Here is a 25,534-nt window from a genome sequence, read left to right on the forward strand (position 1 = left end):
TTCTCTCCAACGAAAACAACCTCAAGTCCATCAGCCTTTCCTCATAAGATTTCCTCATATCGTCTGCAAATTTACTCACCCACCCTTCTGCGCCTTCCTCTAGGTCATTGATAAAAATGACAAACAGCAACGGCCCCAGAACAGATCCTTGTGGTACTCCACTTGTAACTGAACTCCATTCTGAACATTTCCCATCAACCACCACCCTCTGTCTTCTTTCAGCTAGCCAATTTCTGATCCACATCTCTAAATCACCCTCAATCCCCAGCCTCCGTATTTTCTGCAATAGCCTACCGTGGGGAACCTTATCAAACGCTTTGCTGAAATCCATATACACCACATCAACTGCTCTACCCTCGTCTACCTGTTCAGTCACCTTCTCAAAGAACTCGATAAGGTTTGTGAGGCATGACCTACCCTTCACAAAGCCATGCTGACTATCCCTGATCATATTATTCCTATCTAGATGATTAAAAATCTTGTCTCTTATAATCCCCTCCAAGACTTTACCCACTACAGACGTGAGGCTCACCGGTCTATAGTTGCCGGGGTTGTCTCTGCTCCCCTTTATGAACAAAGGGACCACATTTGCTATCCTCCAGTCCTCTGGCACTATTCCTGTAGTCAATGATGACATAAAAATCAAAGCCAAAGGTCCAGCAATCTCTTCCCTGGCCTCCCAGAGAATCCTAGGATAAATCCCATCAGGACCCGGGGACTTATCTATTTTCAGCCTGTCCAGAATTGCCAACACCTCTTCCCTACGTACCTCAATGCCATCTATTCTATTAGCCTGGGTCTCAGCATTCTCCTCGACAACATTATCTTTTTCCTGAATGAATACTGACGAAAAATATTCATTTATATCTCGCCTATCTCTTCAGACTCCACACACAACTTCCCATCCCTGCCCTTGACTGGTCCTACTCTTTCCCTAGTCATTCGCTTATTCCTGACATACCTATAGAAAGCTTTTGGGTTTTCCTTGATCCTACCTGCCAAATACTTCTCATGTCCCCTCCTTGCTCGTCTTAGCTCTCTCTTTAGATCCTTCCTCGCTACCTTGTAACTATCCATCGCCCCAACTGAAACTTCACACCTCATCTTCACATAGTCCTCCTTCTTCCTCTTAACAAGAGATTCCACTTCTTTGGTAAACCACGGTTCCCTCGCTCGACGTCTTCCTCCCTGCCTGACCGGTACATACTTATCAAGAACACGCAGTAGCTGATCCTTGAACAAGCTCCACTTATCCATTGTGCCCAACACTTGCAGCCTACTTCTCCACCTTATCCCCCCCAAGTCACGTCTAATGGCATCATAATTGCCCTTCCCCCAGCTATAACTCTTGCCCTGCGGTGTAAAAGCTTCTTTTATGTCTCTTCTGAAGGCACTTGGGACATTCTATTATGTTAAAGGCACTATCGAAATACAGTGTTGTTCTTGTTGTTGCTGCCTTAGGAGAGCAAACAAATGCATTGGTAACAGCTGAATGGCAGGTAGGATGTTTAACTGCGCGTCATCATTTTCCTCTGATCCGTTGTCTGTGGTGGGGCGAGGGGAGGTAAATCGTTGCAGATGACCCCACAATTTAATTTTCCCTTTGGCGCTCTGATTGTGTTGGAAATATTCAGCACGCAGTGAATTTTTCAGCAGTGGGGTATAGAACATTTGTCAATAGGCTTGCGGCATGATGTCAAAGTCCTGAACCATTAAACCTTTTTTTTGGCATGTATGTCACCAGGTATGGTCAATGTGGCATCTGCACTCACAACCTCTGACATAAGAAAAACTCAGCAGTCACAGTTAATCTCCGCCAATGCAGTAAAAGGTTGTTTTAGAAGCAAAAACAAATAGGTAGAAGCCACTTCTAAGAATGCAATCTAATCTCAAGGGTCAGACATTGGCCCTTAAATTAAATTCATATTTTAATAGTTCTCCAATCCGGTGACATAATTAAGGAGTTAGAAGAATGTTCTTGCTTTTTAGATTTGCCTATGTGGTAGTATGCATTAGGGGTCATGTGGGACTGTGAAGCCGTGATGTCATTGGCTGACAGATCCCGGGTCCTTGTTGGACGTTGACCTCTGGGCGGAGTATAAGTACCAGGAGTCCACCCCCGCAGGCAGTCTACTACTGAACTGCGGGGGAACAGTCACGCTTAATAAAGCCTCATCGACTTCACTCTATTCGTCTCTCGGAGTCTTTGTGCGCTACAATTTATTAAGCGTGACTAAAGGACTATGGAGCTCAGGATCATCCCGGAATGCCTGAGGATCAGCCCCCATGCAGTGAACGCGGCAGCAGCTTTCAAGCACTGGCAGACTTGTTTCGAGGCCAACCTCAGAACGGCCACCGGCCGGGTCACAAAAGACCAAAAACTACAGGTCCTGCACTCGAGGTTAAGCACGGAGATTTTCTCCCTCATCGAAGACACAGAGGATTGCCAGACGGCGTTCGCAGCACTAAAAAGTCTCTATGTTCGCCCAGTAAACCAGATCTACGCTCGCTATCAACTCGCAACGAGACGGCAAAGTCCCGGAGAATCGATAGATGAATTCTACGCCGCGCTACTAATTTTGGGACGGGCCTGCAGCTGCCCGCCGGTGAACGCAAATGAACACACGGACATGTTAATGCGCGATGCTTTTGTGGCAGGTATGAACTCCTCCCAAATCCGCCAAAGACTTCTAGAAAAAGAGTCGCTAGGACTCTCAGAGGCACGGGCCCTAGCAGCCTCCCTAGACGTGGCCGCGCGAAATACCCGCGCCTACGGCCCCGACCGCGCGGCAGCCCATTGGGCTCCGTACGCACCCGTCGCGACAAACCCCCCCCCCCCCCCTGGACACCCCACAGGCTTGCGCGGTTCAAACGCCAAGTCGCACCGGGGGAGCCCGCTGCTATTTCTGCGGCCAGGCGAAACACCCCCGGCAGCGCTGCCCGGCCCGCGCAGCGATCTGTAAGAGCTGTGGGAAAAAGGACCATTTCGCGGCTGTGTGCCGGCCCCGCGAGGTCGCCGCTGTCCCGGGAGAACAGGGAGCCCTGCATGCCGTTTACGCTCCCCAACCCCCCCAGCGCCCCATGTATGACCCGCCGGCGCTACCACTCTGGGTCCCGACCACCGCTCTCCCCGGAGAACAGGGAGCCCTGCACGCCTTTTACGCTCCCCAACCCCCCCCCCCCCGCGCCCCATGTATGACTCGCCGGCGCTACCACTTTGGGTCCCGGCCACCGCTGTCCCCAGAGAAGAGGGAGCCCTGCGCGTTCCTAACGCTCCCAACCCCCCCAGTGCCCCATGTGCGACCCGCAGCCGCCACCATTTTGGGTCCCGGCCACCACGAGGGGAGGAAGGGCGCCGCCATCTTGTGACCCCCAGCCATGTGCGATGCATGGGGGCAGCCATCTTGTTCACCCCCGACGCCATCTTGGACGGCAACAACGGACCCCAGTGTCGACGGCTCCACGGGGTTCGAAGAAGACGCTCAACCATTACAACCACGTCTGGCTTCAATGACGCTGGACCAAGCACGGCCCCGGACGCTCCAGACGACGACGACAATGGTGCTGATAAACGGGCACGAGACACCATGCCTGGTCGACTCCGGGAGCACGGAGAGCTTTATCCACCCCGACACGGTAAGACGCTGTTCTTTGACCATCCGTCCCAGCGCACAAAAGATTTCCCTAGCTGCAGGATCCCACTCCGTACAGATCAAAGGCTTCTGCATAGTTACCCTAACGGTGCAAGGGAGGGAGTTCAAAAACTACAGGCTCTACGTCCTTCCCCAACTCTGCGCCCCCACATTACTGGGATTAGACTTCCAGTGCAATCTACAGAGCCTAACCTTCAAATTCGGCGGCCCAATACCCCCACTCACTATCTGCGGCCTTGCAACCCTCAAGGTGCAACCCCCATCCTTGTTTGCAAACCTCACCCCGGATTGCAAACCCGTCGCCACTAGGAGCAGACGGTATAGCGCCCAGGACCGGACCTTCATTCGGTCCGAAGTCCAGCGGCTACTAAAGGAAGGCATAATCCAGGCCAGCAATAGTCCCTGGAGAGCACAGGTGGTAGTAGTAAAGACAGGGGAGAAGCAAAGGATGGTCATAGACTATAGCCAGACCATCAACAGGTACACACAACTAGACGCGTACCCTCTCCCCCGCATATCCGACATGGTCAATCGGATTGCCCAATATAAGGTCTTCTCCACCGTGGACCTCAAGTCTGCCTAGCATCAGCTCCCCATCCGCCCAAGTGACCGCACGTACACAGCCTTCGAGGCAGACGGGCGATTATACCATTTCCTAAGGGTCCCATTTGGCGTCACAAACGGGGTCTCGGTCTTCCAACGAGAGATGGACCGAATGGTTGATCAACACGGGTTACGGGCCACGTTCCCGTATCTCGACAATGTAACCATCTGCGGCCACGATCAGCAGGACCACGACGCCAACCTCCAAAAATTCCTCCAGACCGCTAAAGCCTTGAACCTCACGTACAACGAGGACAAGTGCGTTTTTAGCACAAACCGGCTAGCCATCCTGGGCTACGTAGTGCGCAATGGGATAATAGGCCCCGACCCCGAACGTATGCGCGCCCTCATGGAATTTCCCCTCCTGCACTGCTCAAAAGCCCTAAAACGCTGCCTGGGGTCTTTTCATACTACGCCCAGTGGGTCCCCCAGTACGCAGACAAGGCCCGCCCCCTAATACAGACCACGACCTTCCCTCTGTCGACAGAGGCTTGCCAGGCCTTCAGCCGCATCAAAGCGGATATCGCAAAGGCCACGATGCGCGCCATCGACGAGTCCCTCCCCTTCCAGGTCGAGAGCGACGCCTCCGACGTAGCTCTAGCGGCCACCCTTAACCAAGCGGGCAGACCCGTGGCCTTTTTCTCCCGAACCCTCCACGCTTCAGAAATCCGCCACTCCTCAGTGGAAAAGGAAGCCCAAGCCATAGTGGAAGCGGTGCGACATTGGAGGCATTACCTGGCCGGCAGGAGATTCACTCTCCTCACGGACCAACGGTCGGTAGCCTTCATGTTCGATAATGCACAGCGGGGCAAAATCAAAAACGACAAGATCTTAAGGTGGAGGATCGAGCTCTCCACCTTCAACTACGAGATCTTGTATCGTCCCGGAAAGCTGAACGAGCCGTCTGATGCCCTATCCCGCGGCACATGTGCCAACGCACAAATTAACCGCCTCCAAACCCTCCACGAGGACCTCTGCCACCCGGGGGTCACTCGGTTCTACCACTTTATTAAGTCCCGCAACCTCCCATACTCTTTAGAGGAGGTCCGTACAGTCATAAGGAACTGCCACATCTGCGCAGAGTGCAAACCGCATTTTTTCAGGCCGGATGGTGCGCACCTGATTAAGGCTTCCCGCCCCTTTGAACGCCTTAGTCTGGATTTCAAAGGACCCCTCCCCTCCACCGACCGCAACATATACTTCCTTAATGTGGTGGACGAGTACTCCCGCTTCCAAATCGCCATCCCCTGCTCTGACATGACCGCGGCCACAGTCATTAAAGCCCTGAACACCATATTCACACTGTTCGGTTGCCCCGCATACATCCACAGCGACAGGGGGTCCTCTTTCATGAGTGACGAGCTGCGCCAGTTCCTGCTCAGCAACGGTATAGCCTCGAGCAGGACGACCAGCTACAACCGCCGGGGGAACGGGCAAGTAGAGAGGGAGAACGGCACGGTCTGGAAGACCATCCTACTGGCCCTACGGTCCAGGGACCTCCCAGTTTCACGGTGGCAGGAGGTCCTCCCGGACGCCCTCCACTCCATCCGGTCACTTCTCTGTACTAGCACTAACCAAACGCCTCATGAGCGCCTCCTTGTCTTCCCCAGGAAGTCCTCCTCTGGAACGTCGCTGCCGACCTGGCTGGCGGCCCAAGGACCCAGCTTGCTCCGAAAACATGTGCGGGCGCACAAGTCGGACCCGTTGGTCGAAAGGGTTCACCTCCTTCACGCGAACCCGCAGTACGCTTACGTGGAGTACCCCGACGGGCGACAGGACACGGTCTCCCTGCGAGATCTGGCGCCCGCCAGCAACACACACACCCCCCCGACACCAATCACCCCCTTCCTGCCACCGCCGCACCCCGCAACCGCCCCCTTCCCAGGAGGATCGGTCCTCCTCCCAGGCCCGACCAGGAGTGAAGCCCAAGCTGAAACCGTAAGGCTCCCGGAGACGACAACACCGGAACAAGCACCACCACCACCACCGGGGCTGAGGCGATCGGCACGGACGACCAGACCGCCCGACCGACTCGTGGTGTCGATCCAACACTACAATATGTGGACTTTTAACGAGAACATTTTGTCTTTTTTTCCTGACGATTACTGTAAATAGTTCGAAACAAAAAAAAAACCTTGTACATACTGTAATAACATGCGAAAGTTTTCCTCCCAGGACCAGCCTTGTAAACCCTTACCACCATGCGAAGCATCACCCCGCCGGGTTCATTTTTAATAAGGGGTGAATGTGGTAGTATGCATTAGGGGTCATGTGGGACTGTGAAGCCGTGATGTCATTGGCTGACAGATCCCGGGTCCTGGTTGGACGTTGACCTCTAGCTCCGCCCTGAAGGCGGAGTATAAGTACCAGGAGTCCTCCCCCGCAGGCAGTCTACTACTGAACTGCGGGGGAACAGTCACGCTTAATAAAGCCTCATCGACTTCACTCTATTCGTCTCTCGGAGTCTTTGTGCGCTACAGCCTATTAACTGCAAGCTTCAAGCACCATCAAGGAAAATGCATTTTACGTCTTTAACCAAGGTGAATAATTAAGTTCCTTGTGACTCCTTTATACATCTAGAAAAGGTCATAATAAGTTTGAGTTTATAAAAGACTCCATTCTGCAGCCTTCATGCTTCCTATATTCCGCTGTGCGTTTTCCTGTCGCACTCCTATCCAGGTCACATAAAATTCAGCAAGCCGATGGTAGCAATTTTGACTTGGCTAGAAGTTCCGACAGTCACACAATGAATTTCCAGTGTAAATCTCTGCAAAATGGACAAAGAGAAGTCACAAACTCCTTGTGCAAATCTGATTGTCACTTGAATGGTACACAGTCAGCAATTACAACACACAGAAAAAAGGAAGAAATATAAAGGGAGACAGCACGTTCTCCTAATATCCTAGCAACATGGAGCACATTCCTAATGACAGCCTTTTGTACAGAGCTGTAATTTTTCACAGCGTAATTAAACTGTAACCTTGCATTAAGATTCTCTGGGGTTTGGGGAATGTGGCTGGCAATGTATTTATTTTTCTCTCTCTCTCTCTGCTTCTGCCTTCTTCGCTTATGAATTTAATAAAATCCAGCACATTTCATGATGTAGGTGTTAGTCAGGCTTCTTTCTAAATGCCATCGGATAAATCAGCAATCAGCCTCTTTTCGCCCTGGATTACAGCTTTCCATTCACCATAGCGACTGCACAGCCTCCCCGCCCCCTAATAAAATCACAATTTTCACTATAGCAAGAAAAAGAATTAAAAAGAAAAGAAAAACAATTTAAATGGTGGGAGTATCAGAATCCTCGCAGGAATCAGGAACATTACAGCAGCTGGTTCAACTAAATCTGCCCCAAAATGATTAAATATTTGGATTTTAGTAAAGAGAGGTATTTCTGTTATGCCCTATCGAAATTTGGACCTCCAGAACCCCCTGGGATTAATGGGATATAAGATCAACATTGCGTAAAACAGCCTTTTGTTGTCAAGAGAGCTTGGAATTAACAACAGCTAAAATAAAATGAGTCACTGCTGCATGCCTTTTATTTTCGTTAAATTAACCTGCTTAACAGGGCAGATTAAAAGAGGGGCCCATTTTAAATCAACGCCAGTCAAATGCTGGCAAGGTCAAAATACGATGACAGGCAAGTCAAGCTGATCTGGAAGGCTGCTCCAATTGGTGGGTCACCTCATCACAGTCACTAAGAAGGTCAGACTGTACATGTCTGGTGCAAAATGCCCAAGGGCTGAGTGCATGAGGAGCAACACCGCTAGCCCGGACACCAGTCAGGTAGAGTGACGGCAACTTACGTTCCTGACGCAGAAGCAAAATGGAACCGGAAGAATGCAAATGAAGGGTACAAGAAGAACTCAAAGAGGATATGCACCATGTGCCCTAATTGTCTGAAACTAATCTTGAAAGTATTGTGTCACCCGTTGGGAGTGAAGTTGGTGAGAGGGAGGGCAGGCTACGTCTCTTATATTCAATACTAACAGAAGACGAGAGCCAACATTTGACTCTTTGATGTGGCTGGAATATTGGAATAATAAGCAACCTCTTTTTATGTTCCTCCCTTTTCAGGACACACCAATTGCTAACCATATACAGGGATGGATTTTGCCTGTATCTGTATCAAGAACACATGCAAACGGTGCATAAAACAAATACTTGGTGTGAAAGATATTGGGTACGATTTAATGCCCTTGTAGCACCCGACTTGGTGTTGTGGCGAGGCCATTGAAGCTCGCGAGAGGCCTCTCGCGCGATTCATGACGCTCACTGGACAAAGTCCCGATTAACATACTTAAGTGAGCCATTAGGCTCATTTAAATATGCCAGCGCCAAATTCTCCAGGGGCCCAGGAGCTGAAGGCTTTGCCTGGGAGCTCATGACATGTCGCCATTTATCACTGCTTTCCACAAACATGGACCAGGCGCAATAGCACCTGGGCGGGGGGGGGGGGGGGGGGGGGGTGCCTCAGGTCATTAGAGACTCCTGGGTGGTCGGGCTATGGGCAGGGTGGTACCCTCCCACTCCCACTGACAACCAGGTACCTTGGCACTGCCAGCCTGGCACTTTGGCAGTACCACTCTTGAATCTCAGGTGGCACTACCAGGCTGGGTGGGCACTTCCAGGGTGCCAGACTGGCAGTGCCAAGGTTCCCAGGTGTCATGTTACCCATCCCAAGGATCGGCCCCGGGAGTGCTTTCCTCTTATGAGGTGGGGTGAGGGGGTACTCGAGGACCCCATAATTAAGTTAGGTGCAGTGGGAGGAGGGGGTCCATGGTTGTGGTGGGGTGGCTGAGGAACTCCTCATCAAGGCCACTCTTTAAGTTGACTTACGGATTGGGGCACCATTTTTAAAAGCAGCTCCAATCTTTTGACCCCCCCCCCTCTGCACCCTCACCACGCTCTCAGGACATCCCCACTTCACCCAAAGTACCTCTTCCGTGGTCCTCGAGCCCCCCCCCCCTATCCCTCTAATGAGCAAGGTCCCTCCCGAACCGACCTTGGCACCTGGGCACTGCCAGCCTGGCAGTACTCCTGCCAGCCCAGTAGTGCCATATGGGCACCCTGGCAGTTCCAGGGTGGCATTTCTAGGGTGCCAGGTTCTCAGTGCCACGGTGTCCAGGTGCCAGGGTGCCAGACTGCTCAGTGCCCATCCAACCAGTAGCCTCAACTCCCCAACGAAACCCCTCAAAATGCCATCACGTGACTTTGTGAACCAGTACCAAACGGGGCAGAGTTGAGGCCTCTCTGGCGAGGCCAGTGAATCTCGAGTCCCGGGGGAATTGGGCGAGCTCAGCCTGAGCGGGATCCAGATCACACCGCATTTCGAGAGTCCAGTGAATCTCGTGACACGTTTTGAGCGTCGCGAATCTCACGCGTAGCCTCTCTCGAATATCAATGACTTCGTCCCGGCACCCAGGGGCCACTGAATCGAGCCTCAGGTAAATGCTGCGCAAATTCTGCACTTTCCTTCGGATCTGATTGTTCATTGTTTTTTTAACATTATGGCGCCTGCTCATTAAATTGGCAAGAAATTGGATGTAAATAGATATTGACAAAATGAGTACAAAGAAATACAAATATATTTCATTCAATTTTAGTAGGAAATAAATGGAAGAAAACGGTACTTCTAAATAGAAAAAAAGCAACGTTTGTCAAACCAGCTAGCTGTTAATGAGTCAGCCACAAAGCTCTATAATACCTTTCCCCTGAGTAATCTAGCATATTACATTATTAATTATGAAACACTGGAATGCAAAAGTATATATTCTAACAATGAAATTCTCTGAAGGCCAGAAAAAAAAATCACGTTTTACTGAGATATATGTTTGGAAACACATGAGAGCTGATAAAGTGTAAACTGTTGCCCAGATTAAGTAGTCAATGTAGCTTATTACTTAATCTTTTTGAAACATTCATTTATTGCTTTAATCAGCTGTGGTCTCCTAAACGCAAATGGTAGCATGTTACTCATACCTCGGATCCCACACTCAAGAGTTCAAAAGCAAACTAAGCCATTAATGCATTTGACGATTTCTTGGTGCCACTCTCCCAGTAAGGACTGCCGCTTTCCATTTACTGAAACCACCCTACCATTCAGCAGGAAAGATTACCCTTTATTCACCAATGGCTGATTTCTCTACACTTCAATAATGACCGAGTGTAAATGTGACAGATGTAATTATCACAATTTTGTTCTGCGCCGTGCTTCTCCTGATGTTGTAATTACAAGTCTTTCTTCCCTGACTTGCATCAAGCTGAATAAATATTGCTTTTGGGTTCTTACATATTGTTTAACAAAGACAGGGATAGAGTCGTCTTTACACTTCATACTGTATCTGTACAGCTTGATTATAAAAAAATAGCAAAGCCATATTTTAACGCAATTCTAAGGGCAATTTCTTCCAGATAGATGAATCAGCAGGCCATTCCAGCTCCCGCCTCTATTGTCTCTCTCTGTTTTTATTTTACTTTTTAAAAGGCTGCAGTATAAAAGATATACCACCTGAAATGTCAACCCATCTTTTTCTTTCAGATGCCGACTAGTCCAAAATGCTGGACATACACAGGATAGTCAGCGACTGAAAGAGAGACAGGTTAGTGATCTGGGCGTGACTCTTAAACAGAACCACCTGTCTCTAAATTTCCCACAAAAATGCACAAGCAATTCAAATTCTCTTGCCATGATTTCAGCTTCGTCCTATCCTATTTAACCCAGCACCACTTTTCCTTGACTCCATTTCGTTTGCCTTTGTGGACACCTGATGAAAAGCGAATTTGTTCTTCTCTCTAAATGATTTACTGCATTTTCACATCTTTTATTTGTATATCCTCGACAGTAGGTTGGGCTTCTCGCCCAACCGGAGTGTCAAGTTTTTACACCCGTGCTCTTGTCACAAGTCTGGGCTCTGATCACAGATGTCCACTGAAACCCTTCAACCAACCTAATTCTACAGAAGCCTCTGTTTAACCGTAGTTGTAGATTTTTGAAATTTAGTGGCACTGCAGATAGTATTTCATGAACTAGCAATCACCAGATGAAAATTACAGTGTAGGCGTAATACTGCACTTCCTTTATTGGCACTGCTTTTATACGTCTTTGACCAATACACATTACAAAAGCAGCTGATTGTATTCACAGTTCAGAGAAGGGAGTGTTAGACTCAATGGGCTCTTACTGCACGAGGGACTGGTTAGTCCTGCAAATTACATATCAATTATCTTCTGATTCACTGTGCAGAAATATCTGGCACACTCTTAAGTGCAGTAGATCGAGAAATGGATGTGGTCTATCCAGGACAGAATTTACAATTCCCGACTGGCCTTAGCCAGATGAACGTAAAGCCACCGCTGCAACATTCCCAGTGCTCCCCCCATCCAGCCCCACCTCCAATCCCTGCCCCATCCGGACAACCCCTTGCCCAGTTTTGACTTCTTGGCTTGGTTAACAGTAACACTACCCTCGAAACTGGGCAAGGAAAAACCATCCGGGGATGTGGACATTGCTGACAAGGCCAGCAGTTACTGCCCATACCTAATTGCATCGTACTCCTGACTTGTTCCTTGTCGAAGGAGGACAGGCTTTGGGAATTCAGGAGGCGAGTTACTCGCCATAGAGTTCCGAGCCTCTGAACTGCTTTTGTAGCCACAATGTTAATATGTCTGGTCCAGTTAAGTTCTGGGCAATGGTAACCCACAGGATGTTGATGGTGGGGGGATTCTGCAATGGTAATGTTGTTGAATGGCAAGAGGAGATGGTTGGATTCTCTCTTGTTGAAGATGGTCCTTGCCTGGCATTTGCAAGGCATGAATTTTACCTGTCACTGCCCAGAAGGAAAAAACAGTTCAGACCAGTATTCATATTTCCCAGTTTTTATGGATGTTCAATTTTAAGGTATTGAAGATCAATTCGGACCAGTATCCTTATTTCCCCTTGCTTTTCCTCCTGGGTGATGAGGCTAAGCTTGAATTTTACCCACGTCTTGCTGCTCGCAGGCACAGACTGCTTCAGTAGAGGAAAACTTGTGAATTGCAATTGACAGCAAACATCCCTACTGCTGACCTCAGGATTGCTACCCAGTAGACTAAGTGTATACTTTCTGTGGGAGCCAAACAAGGCTTGGATGTGATGCCCTACACGGGTGAACAGGCTGCCACATTTGCCTAGATTTGCTCATGAAGCGTTGGCAGTTGTGGAAGTACCTATTAGCGATAGCTCTGTTAGAACTTCAACAAGGGTGCCTTTAGGAGAAAAGAGGAAAAAGTAGAATAAAGTTGCCAAGGGCTTACATTTAAAAAGCACCTTTAATGTTGTGAATGTCCCAAGGCACTTCAGATTAATATTGAACGATAGTGTGAGAAGGGTTTGGTGGAAATAATTGAAGGCGTGGTCGAAGAGGAAGGTGTTGAGAAGTTTGGACGGTGGAGATAAAGATGCTGAGGTGGGAAGCGGGGGGATGGTGAGGAAAGAATGCCCAGGAGTAGAGTTGAGTTTGCTTTGGGACCTGCCATAAGGCAGGTGGGGGGGGACAGAAGCCGGAAACAGCTAACCAAGGGGAGTGAGCTGGGACACAATGCTGGAGGAGGTCCAGAAATTAACCGATAAGCCCAAAGGTATTTAAGAGAATTTAGGACTTTCAATGTAATCTACAGAGGGTTGGGGAAATAGTAGAGGTCACAGGTGGGTGACGGAATAGTGAGACAGCGGAGGATAGGGCGCTGGTGGGTGAGCACAAGTTCATTTAGGATGAATCTGGTGTGAGGAATGTTGTAGCAGCCTAGCCTGGAAGTGACCAGAACAAGAGTTTCAACAGCCTTGGGGAGGATGGTGAAGGAAAGGCTGGGGTAGAAAGATAGTTTTAAATCTTTGGATGTGAGCAGAACAATTTTGCATGCAGTAACTAACTGGTGGCTGTTTAAAAAGAAAATAGATAATCTGCAGGGGTATCTGGTTCTTTCATGTTTGGGAGTGATTATAGCAGCAATTATAATTGTCTAGAAGCACAGCAGTAAATGGCGCTGGGACCAGCAATGGCAGCGGAAGAAATACGGGGATCAGAAGGGAAATGAGAATATAGGCCTAAAGATAGAACCATCCGTTGTCATTAGGTTTCACCTGTTTTTTTAAATTCCTGCTTATTACATCAAAGTCAGCATACTACGTATTTTACTGAAAAGCCAGCTCAGTCAGGCAAGACATTTTCAGGGGAACCACATGATGCGAAAGTATAATGGCCACATTTTAATTTAAACGGCCTTATTGCTTCAACAGCCTAAATGAAAATGCAGATGAATGAAATACGGAGCACAACTGTCAAGGAATTAATAAGGAGAAGCAGAATGCGGTTTTCCTGAGCATGCTTTCCGTTCAGAGGGTGCAGAGTTTGTAAGGAGCATCCAGAAGGGCTTCTTTCCTTTTTTTAATATAAATTTAGAGTATCCAATTAATTTTTCCAATTAAGGGGCAATTTAGCGTGGCCAATCCACCTAGCCTGCACATCTTTGGATTGTGGGGGCGAAACCCACGCAAACACAGGGAGAATGTGCAAGCTCCACACGGACAGTGACCCAGAGCCGGGATCGAACCTGGGACCTCGGCGCCGTGAGGCTGCAGGGCTAACCCACTGCGCCACCGTGCTGCCAGGAGGGCTTCTTAAAACAATATGTAGACAGTCCAACTAGGGAAGGGGCTGTACTGGACCTGGTATTGGGGAATTAGCCCGGCCAGGTGGTAGAAGTTTCAGTAGGGGAGCATTTCGGGAACAGTGACCACAATTCAGTAAGTTTTAAAGTGCTGGTGGACAAGGATAACAGTGGTCCTAAGGTGAATGTGCTAAATTGGGGGAAGGCTAATTATAACAATATTAGGCGGGAACTGAAGAACTTAGATTGGGGGCGGATGTTTGAGGGCAAATCAACATCTGACATGTGGGAGGCTTTCAAGTGTCAGTTGAAAGGAATTCAGGACCAGCATGTTCCTGGGAGGAAGAAGGATAAATACGGCAAATTACGGGAACCTTGGATAACGAGAGATATTGTAGGCCTCGTCAAAAAGAAAAAGGAGGCATTTGTTAGGGCTAGAAGGCTGGGAACAGACGTAGCCTGTGTGGAATATAAGGAAAGTAGGAACTTAAGCAAGGAGTCAGGAGAGCTAGAAGGGGTCACGAAAAGTCATTGGCAAATAGGGTTAAGGAAAATCCCAAGGCTTTTTACACGTAAATAAAAAGCAAGAGGGTAGCCAGGGAAAGGGTTGACCCACTGAAGGATAGGCAAGGGAATCTATGTGTGGAGCCAAAGGAAATGGGCGAGGTACTAAATGAATACTTTGCATCAGTATTCACCAAAGAGAAGGAATTGGTGCATGTTGAGTCTGGAGAAGGGTGTGTAGATAGCCTGGGTCACATTGAGATCCAAAAAGACGAGGTGTTGGGCGTCTTGAAAAATATTAAGGTAGATAAGTCTCCAGGGCCTGATGGGATCTACCCCAGAATACTGAAGGAGGCTAGAGAGGAAATTGCTGAGGCCTTGACAGAAATCTTTAGCTCCTCACTGTCTTCAGGTGATGTCCCGGAGGACTGGAGAATAGCCAATGTTGTTCCTTTGTTTAAGAAGGGTAGCAAGGATAATCCAGGGAACTACAGGCCAGTGAGCCTTTCGTCAGTGGTAGGGAAATTACTGGAGAGAATTCTTCGTCACAGGATCTACTCCCATTTGGAAGCAAATGGATGTATTCGTGAGAGGCAGCATGGTTTTGTGAAGGGGAGATCGTGTCTCACTAACTTGATAGAGTTTTTTGAAGAGGTCACAAAGATGATTGGTGCAGGTAGGGCAGTGGATGTTGTCTATATGGACTTCAGTAAGGCCTTTGACAAGGTCCCTCATGGTAGACTGGTACAAAAGGTGAGGTCACACGGGATCAGGGGTGAGCTGGCAAGGTGGATACAGAACTGGCTAGGTCATAGAAGGCAGAGAGTAGCAATGGAAGGGTGCTTTTCTAATTGGAGGGCTGTGACTAGTGGTGTTCCCCAGGGATCAGTGCTGGGACCTTTGCTGTTCGTAGTATATATAAATGATTTGCAGGAAAATGTAACTGGTCTGATTAGTAAGTTTGCAGACGACACAAAGGTTGGTGGAATTGCGGATAGCGATGAGGACTGTCAGAGGATACAGCAGGATTTAGATTGTTTGGAGACTTGGGCGGAGAGATGGCAGATGGAGTTTAATCCGGACAAATGTGTGGTAATGCATTTTGGAAGGTCTAATGCAGGTAGGGAATATACAGTGAATGGTCAAACCCTCAAGAGTATTGAAAGTCAGAGAGATCTAGGTGTACAGTACACAGGTCACTGAAAGGGGCAACACAGGTGGAGAGGGTAGTTAAGAAGACATAAGGCATGCTTGCCTTCATTGGCCGGGAGTATAAGAATTGGCAAGTCATGTGCAGCTGTATAGCACCTTAGTTAGGCCACACTTGGAGTATAGTGTTCAATTCTGGTTGCCACATTACCAGAAGGATGTGGAGGCTTTAGAGAGGGTGCAGAAGAGATTTACCATGATGTTGCCTGGTATGGAGGGCATTAGCTATGAAGAGCGGTTGAATAAACTCGGTTTGTTCTCACTGGAACGACGGAGGTTGAGGGGCAACCTGATAGAGGTCTACAAAATTATGAGGGGCCTAGACAGAGTGGGTAGTCAGAGGCCTTTCCCCAGGGTAGAGGGGTCAATTACTCGGGGGCATAGGTTTAAGGTGCAAGGGGCAAGGTTTAGAGTAGACGTACGAGGCATGTTTTTTACACAGAGAGTAGTGGGTGCCTGGAACTCGCTGCCGGAGGAGGTGGTGGATGCAGGGACGATAGTGACATTTAAGGGGCATCTTGACAAATACATGAATAGGATGGGAATAGAGGGATACAGACCCAGGAAGTGTAGAGGATTGTAGCTTAGTCGGGCAGCATGGTCGGCACGGGCTTGGAGGACCGAAGGGCCTGTTCCTGTGCTGTACTTTTCTTTGTTCTTTGTTCAAGGCCCAGGGGCAGGAGACAAAAGAAGTGGTTGTGTCAGAAAGGGACAGAAGACTGGAACGGTTTGTGAGGTGCTGGCCTAGGAAGTTCTGGGTCCATTGACGGTTGGCTAACTATAAGGTTCCTGAAGAAAGTATGTCCAATCGGCCAGAATCTGGAACTGGCAGCAGGCAGAATCCCATTCTCAGATTTGAGTGACCACTCGCATGTGGAAATGATGTGAATGGAATGTGAAATGCGCTACAAGACGGCGTGGTGAGCAGCAAAGATACATTTGAATGGAAGCCAGGTAAAGGGATGAAGAGGAAAGGACTAGAAATTTATGCTTAAAATTAAGGATTGGAAGAAAAAGAGGGTGGCATGGTAGCACAGTGGTTAGCACTGTTGCTTCACAACTCCAGGGGCCGGAGTTCGATTCCCGGCTTGGGTCATTGTCTGTGTGGAGTCTGCACGTTCTCCCTGTGTCTGCGCGGATTTCCTCCGGGCGCTCCAGTTTCCTTCCACAAGTCCCGAAAGACGTGCTTGTTAGGTGAATTGGACATTCTGAATTCTCCCTCCATGTACCCGAACAGGCGCTGGAGTGTGGCGACTAGGGGATTTTCAGGGTAACTTCATTGCAGTGTAAATGTAAGCCTACTTGTGATACTAATAAAGATTATTATTAGTAGTAGTATTATAAAACTCGTGTGGAGTATAAACATGGGCTAGCTGGGTGAGTGATCCATTTCAATGTCATTCCATATAATTCTAAACTCAAGGCGAGGGAAAGTTGACTATCCGACTATTTTCATGAGGCCGTTTGAATTGGCAGACCCAGAGGGTGGAATCTTGAGGCAACACTCACAGCCCACGGGATCGGTGGCGAGGGTGGAAAATCTCGCGGGAAACGGGAAATGTGATCCTAGCCGGAGAGATGCGCTTCCCGATTTTCCACACCCCTTGCCGGCAATGTCACGAGATTCATGCGTGAACCTCATTTAATACATTTAAATGCTATTGGTGGCCCCTCCGGTCAAATGTTCCCCCCTTCACTCAATATTCATACCTCGCCGACATGATGGCACATCGTCGAGGTTTGCAACAGGTTGGGCTAGGCATGAGGCAGTCGAGGACAGCCCTCCGGGGGTGCAGAGGTAAGTATAGCCCCCGGGGGTAGAGGGACATGCCCGGCAGGCCCTTGCACTGCCCACTGGCACAGGTTTGCATTGCAGTGCCAATCTGTGCCAGAGCATTGCCGGAGTGGATACGAGTGGGAGCCCCAAGGGCAGGGGGTGGGAGGTGGGGATGTGTTACTGTGTGGTGGGCATGGAGGATAGCAAAGACTGAGGAGGTGGGGAAGGGGTTTGCCAGTGATGAATGACGAGGGCGGGGGAGTGATAGGGACAGCCCCGAAGACCTCTATGATGTGGGTTGCGAGCTGTTCGGCTGCATCGCTGGTCAGGACGCCCTTTAAAGATAACGCCCTGATCTGTTTGGAGATGGTTCCCATTTTTTTGTCTGTGCCTGGCAATTTGCCAAATTCTGGTACGATTCCACACAGTGATTGTGTTGGCGGGCTAATAGAACAAGGCATTCTCCAGCGGCGGGGTTCTCTGATCCCATCTGCAGCGCACCGTCCGTGGCTTTCCCGGGGATGTGGGGTGGCTTCAATAGGAAATCCCACTGACAAGTGGCGGGAGTAGAGAATCCGGCTGCTGGCGAATGTCGCCAAAATTCTCCATCCTTGCTGGTAGCGAGGGGGAACCCGCAACGGAGAATCCTGGCCAAGGTAAATCATGTCAAGTCTCCACAGTAGGAGGCCCTCATCCAGGTCATGATCCTGGAAAAGGCAGAACTTCAAATGCCCTTCTTGGCAACTGGCTAGAATAAAAGTAGCCTCACATCATCAGGCAGACAGTACAGGGTGTGGGACACCCTCACTTGTTTGTTGAATACTGCAGAAGATTCAATATTCTTCAACTGGTGCCCTGGAAACATAGGAAAATCAGTCCAAGGAAAATCTAATTCCATCTATAATTTCCCTTCATTATATCATTTAAGAAAATCACTGGTCACTATTTCACTGTAGGAAAAGCTCTGCTTCAGAGAAGCACTGGGAAACATGTTGTGATAAAGAAACCAAAAAAGAAAGACTCTACATTCTACATAGTGCCTTTCACAACCTCATGTCCCAAAGTGCTTTACACTCAATGTAGTATTTCAAAAAAATATATATATTTTATTGAAAATTTTTTCTAAACAACATTTTTCCCTCTTACAAAACAAACGGAACGATAACAAAATAGAAATTTTTAACAATACACAAATAACAAAACCCCATTATCTATTGACCTATACTAAACTAACCCCCCCCCCCCCTCCCCCCCCCCTTCCCCCTGGGTTGCTGCTGCTGGTCATCTGTCTTCCCTCTAACGTTCCCCTAGGTAGTCGAGGAATGGCTGCCACCGCCTGGTGAACCCTTGAGCCGATCCTCTCAGGGCAAACTTTATCTGCTCCAGTTTAATAAACCCCGCCATATCGTTTACCCAGGCCTCCAGTCCGGGGGGTTTCGCCTCCTTCCACATTAGTAGGATCCTGCGCCGGGCTACTAGGGACGCAAAGGCCACAACATCGGCCTCTTTCGCCTCCTGCACTCCCGGCTCTTCCGCAACTCCAAATAGAGCTAACCCCCAGCTTGGTTTGACCCGGGCATTCACCACCTGCGAGATCACTCCCGTCACTCCCTTCCAATATCCTTCCAGTGCCGGGCACGCCCAAAACATATGTGCGTGGTTTGCCGGGCTCCCGCCACACCTCCCACATCTGTTCTCCACTCCGAAGAACCTGCTCAATCTTGTCCCCGTTATGTGTGCTCTATGTAGCACCTTAAATTGAATCAGGCTAAGCCTGGCGCATGAGGAAGAGGAGTTTACCCTGCTTAGGGCATCAGCCCACATACCCTCTTCTATCTCCTCCCCTAATTCTTCTTCCCACTTTCCCTTTAGTTCTCCCACCGACTCCTCCCCCTCTTCCCTCATATCTCTGTAAATCTCTGACACCTTGCCCTCTCCGACCCACACCCCTGAAAGCACCCTGTCCTGTATCCCCTGTGTCGGGAGCAACGGAAATTCCCTCACCTGTTGTCTAGTAAATGCCCTCACCTGCATATATCTCAAGAAATTTCCCCGGGGTAACTTATACTTTTCCTCTAATGCTCCCAAGCTCGCAAAAGTCCCATCTATGAATAAATCTCCCACCTTCCTAATTCCCAACTGGTACCAGCTCTGAAATCCTCCATCCATTCTTCCTGGGGCGAACCTATGGTTGTTCCTGATAGGGGACCCCACCAGGGCTCCCCGCACCCCTCTCTGTCGCCTCCACTGTCCCCATATGTTCAGTGTTGCCGCCACCACCGGGTTCGTGGTATACTTTTTAGGTGAGAGCGGTAGCGGTGCCGTCACCAGCGCCTCTAAACTCGTCCCTTTACAGGACTTTCTCTCCAGTCTTTTCCACGCCGCTCCCTCACCCTCCAGCATCCATCTACGTATCATTGCCACATTGGCAGCCCAATAATAATCTCCCAAGTTCGGTAGTGCCAGTCCTCCTCTATCCCTATTACGCTGAAGGAACCCCCTCCTTACTCTCGGAACTTTCCCTGCCCACACAAAGCTCGTGATGCTCCTATCTATTTTATTAAAAAAGGTCCTGGTGATTAATATAGGGAGACATTGAAATACAAATAAGAACCTCGGGAGGGCCATCATCTTAATTGCTTGCACCCTGCCCGCCAGCGATAAAGGCTGCATGTCCCACCTCTTGAAGTCCTCCTCCATTTGTTCTACCAGCCGTGTCAAATTAAGTCTGTGCAAGGTTCCCCAGCTCCTAGCGATCTGAATCCCCAGGTATCGGAAGTTTCTTTCCACTTTCCTTAGCGGTAAGCCTTCTATCTCTCTACTCTGGTCCCCTGGATGTATCACAAATAATTCACTCTTCCCCATGTTTAGCCTATACCCCGAGAATTCCCCGAACCTCCTCAAAATTCGCATAACCTCTATCATCCCCCCCGCTGGGTCCGACACGTATAGCAAGAGGTCATCCGCGTATAATGAGACTCGATGTTCTTCTCCCCCTCTAATCACCCCTCTCCATTTCCTGGAGTCTCTCAACGCCATGGCCAGAGGTTCAATTGCCAACACAAACAACAATGGAGACAGCGGGCATCCCTGTCTTGTTCCCCTATATAATCGGAAATACTCCGATCTATGTCGACCTGTAACTACGCTTGCCGTTGGTGCCCCATAAAGAAGTCTAACCCAGCGAATAAACCCGTTCCCAAACCTCCTTAACACTTCCCATAAATACTCCCACTCCACCCTATCAAATGCCTTCTCTGCGTCCATTGCCGCCACTATCTCTGCCTCCCCCTCCACTGGGGCATCATTATCACCCCTAATAGTCGTTGCACGTTAACATTCAGTTGTCTCCCCTTTACGAACCCTGTCTGGTCTTTGTGCACCACCCCCGGGACACAGTCCTCTATCCTCGATGCCAGTACCTTTGCCAGCAACTTGGCGTCCACGTTCAATAGTAAAATAGGTCTATAGGACCCGCACTGCAACGGATCTTTGTCTCTCTTCAAAATTAGCGATATCGTCGCCTCCGACATCGTCGGGGGTAGAGTCCCCCCTTCCCTGGCCTCATTGAACGTCCTCGCCATCAACGGGGCCAACAAGTCCACATATTTTCTGTAGTATTCCACCGGGAACCCGTCCGGCCCCGGAGCCTTCCCTGCCTGCATGCTTCCCAGTCCCTTAATAACCTCATCCACCTCAATCGGCGCCCCCAGGCCTGCCACCTCCCGCTCCTGAACTTTCGGGAACCTCAATTGGTCCAGGAACCGCCGCATCCCCTCCTCTCCCCCTGGGGGTTGAGACCTATACAGTTCCTCATAAAAGGTCTTAAACACCTCATTTATCTTTCCTGGCCTTCGCACAGTGTCTCCCCTTTCATCCCTAATTCCTCCTATCTCCCTCGCTTCTGCCCTCTTTCGCAGTTGGTGCGCCAACAGGCGACTAGCCTTTTCCCCATATTCGTACCTCCTCCCCTGTGCCTTCCTCCACAGTACCTCCGCCTTTCTGGTGGTCAGAAGGTCAAACTCGGTCTGGAGTCGTCTCCTCTCCCTGTACAGCTCCTCCTCCGGGGTCTCTGCAAATTCCCTGTCCACCCTTAAAATTTCCCCCAGTAATCTATCCCTTTCCTTGGCCTCTGTTTTCCTTTTGTGGGCCCCAATAGAGATCAGCTCTCCTCTGACCACCGCTGTTAGTGCTTCCCAGACCACTCCCACAGGGACCTCGCCGTCGTCATTGACCTCCAGGTATCTCTCAATACACCCCCTCACTCTTGCACACACTCCCTCATCCGCCATCAGTCCCACATCTAATCGCCAGAGTGTTCTCTGCTCCCTGTCCTCTCCTACTTCCAGGTCCACCCAATGTGGGGCATGATCCGAAACCGCTATGGCTGAGTATTCAGCTTCTTCCACCCTAGAGATCAACGACCTTCCTAAAACAAAAAAATCTATCCGGGAGTACACTTTATGGACATGGGAGAAGAAGGAATACTCCCTAGCCCTAGGTCTTAGAAATCGCCATGGATCCACTCCCCCATTTGGTCCATAAACCCCTTAAGTACCTTGGCCGCTGCCGGCCTTCTTCAGGTCCTTGAGCTGGATCTATCTAGCCCCGGGTCCAGCACCGTATTGAAGTCCCCTCCTAAAATCAAATTTCCTGCCTCCAGGTCCGGTATACGCCCCAGCATCCGTCTCATGAATCCCGCATCGTCCCAATTTGGGGCATACACATTAACCAACACGACCTCCATTCCCTCCAGCCTACCACTCACCATTACATATCTACCTCCACTGTCTGCTACGATGTTCTTTGCTTCAAATGCTACCCGTTTCCCCACCAAAATGGCCACCCCTCTGCTCTTTGCGTCCAGTCCTGAGTGGAACACCTGTCCCACCCATCCTTTCCTTAGCCTATCTTGGTCCGCCACCTTTCGGTGCGTCTCTTGGAGCATAGCCACGTCTGCCCTTAGTCCTTTCAAATGCGCGAGCGCTCGGGCCCTTTTTATCGGTCCATTCAGGCCTCTCACGTTCCACATGATTAGCCTCACTAGGGGGCTACCTGCCCCCCTCCCGTGTCGACTAGCCATTACCTTCTCTAGGCCAGTCCCATATCCCACCTCCGCGCTCCTGCTCGCTCCCCCAGCGTCGCACACCGTCCCCGACCACCCACTCTTTAGCCATTCCCTTTTGGATTTCCGCAGCAGCAACCCAGTTGTCCCCTCCCCCCCCCACTAGATCCCTATCTAGCTTGATTGCTCCCCCCATATCACTTCCGTAAGTCAGCTGACTTCAACTGACCCCGGCTACTCCTGCTCACTCCTCGACCCCCATCGAGTAAGGGAACTCCCATCCGCCTTGCACCTGTTTTCCCGCCTTATTCTTTCTGGCGCGGGAACATCCCTTTACCTGACCCGCCTCTTATGGCGCAGCTCCCTTTCCCCTCCCCCTCCCCTTCCCCATTCTCCGACTATGTCCCGTCTTTCCCCCCTCACCGGCGCCCACATTTCCCCAGTGTCTCCCCCCTTCCCTGTTTACTTCTCGATTAACTTTCACCATAACATTAACAAAACAATAACAATAACAATTCCCTGCAGCATCAGTCCCTCAGTTTCGGTCCAGTTTCTCTTCTTTAATAAAGGTCCATGCTTCCTCCGCCGTCTCGAAGTAATAGTGTCTCTCCTGATACGTGACCCATAGTCTTGCCGGCTGCAGCATCCCAAACTTCACCTTCTTTTTGTGCAAAACCTCTTTGGCTCGGTTGAAGCTCGCCCTCCTTCTCGCCACCTCCGCACTCCAATCCTGGTATATCCGTACCACCGCATTCTCCCATCTGCTACTCCGCACCTTTTTAGCCCATCTCAGGAGCTCTTCTCTGACCTTAAGGCGGTAGAATCGCACGATTATCGCCCTCGGTGGTTCTCCCGCTTTTGGTCTTCTCGCCGGGATCCGGCCTGCCCACTCCACCTCCATGGGGCCCGCAGGGGCCTCAGCACCCATCAGTGAGCTCAGCATCTTACTTGCGTACGTTCCACAGTCCACTCCGTCCACACCTTCAGGGAGACCTAGTATCCTAAGGTTCTTCCTTCGCGCTCCGTTTTCAAGGGCCTCGATCCTTTCAGCACACTTTTTATGAAGTGCCTCGTGCGTCTGAGTCTGAACCGCCAGGCCCAGGACCTCGTCCTCAATACCTGACACCTTCTGCTCCACCACGCAAAGCTCAGTCTCCTGGGTCTTTAAAGTCTCCTTAAGCCCCTCAATTGCCTGTAGCATCGGGGTCAGTACCTCCTTCTTCAGCAGGTCCACGCACCGTCTCACGACCTCGTCCTGCTCAGGCCCCCATGTCGCCTGCGATTTCTGCGCCGCCATTTTGTCTTCCACTCCCTCTGACCTTATGGTCAAAGATTCTTCAGGCTACAGCCGCCGCCGCCGGTTTTTTCCTCCGTCGTTCGGGGGGGACTCCCTTCCCACACACCCCACACCGGGTTGCTCGGCCGAAAAAATCCCCGTTGGGGCTCTTAAAAGAGCCCGAAGGTCCGTCGGAGCTGGAGCCGCCGAAACGTGCGGCTAGCTCATCTTCACCGCAACCGGAAGTCTCAATGAAGTATTTTTGATGTGCATTCATCGTTATGATGTTGGAAACACAGCAACAATTCTCACACAGCAAGGCTCCTACAAACAGCAATGTGATCGTGATCAGATCATCTGTTTTTAATGATGTTGGTTCGGGAATAAATATTAGCTATATCCCAATATTGGGACACCTGGAAGAGTTTGTATGCTCTTCTTCAAATAGTTCTACGGGGACTATTAAGTCCACCTACAGGTGGAGCCTCAGCTTAATGTCTAAAAGGCATCACCTTCAGCAATGCAGCACACCCTTGGTACAATACTGGAATGACAATGTAGATAATCTGCTCACATCTCGGGGCAAGAGCTTGAACTCACAACCTTCTGATTCACAAGGAAGAGCATCACCAGCGGAGTTACAGCTGACACCTAAAGTGCCATCAGAGGACAATCCATAAAATAATCAAATAAAAGTTCAGAGTGCAATGACATCGCTGTACATTCTTCTCACATCAGGATACTCTTTGGACTCTTGACTATATTAACTTGGATGAGTTGCCTCCGATTGATGGTGGGCAGTGGCTGTACATCTTCAGTCCATGTGAGCTTGGGTGAAAAGCTTTCACAGTGTGCAAAACAGAATTTCCTGCTTTCAATTCGTAAACATATTTTAGCAAAATTATTGAAAGGAGTTGATTGACTCCCAAATATTGCCCGCAAAAACACTTCAAAGCAGCCACATTTTAAAGGGTCAGAAATATTTTTAATAAAACACTGGAGCAGTTCTGCAAACTCATGCTGCCTGTAGGTGGTACCGTCTGGAGAATTGTTGCTACGATTGCAGTAACTCTGATCCTGGTTTCCCATGAGACCAACTTTCCCCAGAGGGAGCATGGGACTATGGAATTGTTCCGCATAGTTTCACATCATCACCATCACAGTACTTTCACTTGGACTGTCTGAAAATGCGATAGTAACAGATTCAATAGTAACTTTCCTTGAAAAGGAAAATAAACTAGGGGGCTACGCTGAAAGAGCAAGGGAGTGGGATTCCTTCGAAGGACTGCCACATATATGATGGGCTAAATGGCCCCGTTTTGTGCTGTATGATTGTACTACACTGCTGCACCTAAGAATGCTTCACACATACATGTAAACTGGCATTGCAGGTCCCATGCCCGCAACAGAACTTGCCCATGATCAGACAGGATGTATAATGGGCGGCTGATTTTCTCCGCCAGGTTGCTGCTCATGTGGTGAAGGTGAAAGTGATTTGCAAATGAATTATTTTCAAAGTCCAGTTGCTGTCCTTAATAAAACAAATAAAGCAAGTTATAAGGGCCTTAAATATTCGATGCTGAGCAGGAACTTACAATGGGGCTTGCATTGATGTAGTCTGAGTTCGAATGACTTGATTCAACTTTCAGTGTTATTCTGGAGTGGTCATCTGTCGAAAGGAAAAAGGTAAATATATCAGAAGGAGGTATTATTACTATTATATAATTGCTGGAAAAAAGAGACAAGCTGTTGAACCTCCTTGTCTTGCACGCATTAGGACAGGTGCAAGAATGCCA

The 25,534-nt window shown here is 49.5% G+C and overlaps 1 protein-coding gene across 2 annotated transcripts in view; it reads right to left on the minus strand.

The window, feature by feature from the left end:
- The window catches only part of ptprn2 (protein tyrosine phosphatase receptor type N2), a 1,583,832-nt gene that overhangs the window by 66,672 nt on the left and 1,491,626 nt on the right, over positions 1-25,534 (minus strand). For both annotated transcript variants that reach the window (XM_072508225.1, XM_072508226.1), the window contains exon 16: positions 25,334-25,407. In XM_072508225.1, coding sequence (XP_072364326.1) covers positions 25,334-25,407 — 74 coding nt within the window. The remainder of the gene's footprint in view (positions 1-25,333; positions 25,408-25,534) is intronic.

This window comes from Scyliorhinus torazame, chromosome 6 (assembly GCF_047496885.1).
Source record: "Scyliorhinus torazame isolate Kashiwa2021f chromosome 6, sScyTor2.1, whole genome shotgun sequence".
Lineage (NCBI taxonomy): Eukaryota > Metazoa > Chordata > Chondrichthyes > Carcharhiniformes > Scyliorhinidae > Scyliorhinus > Scyliorhinus torazame.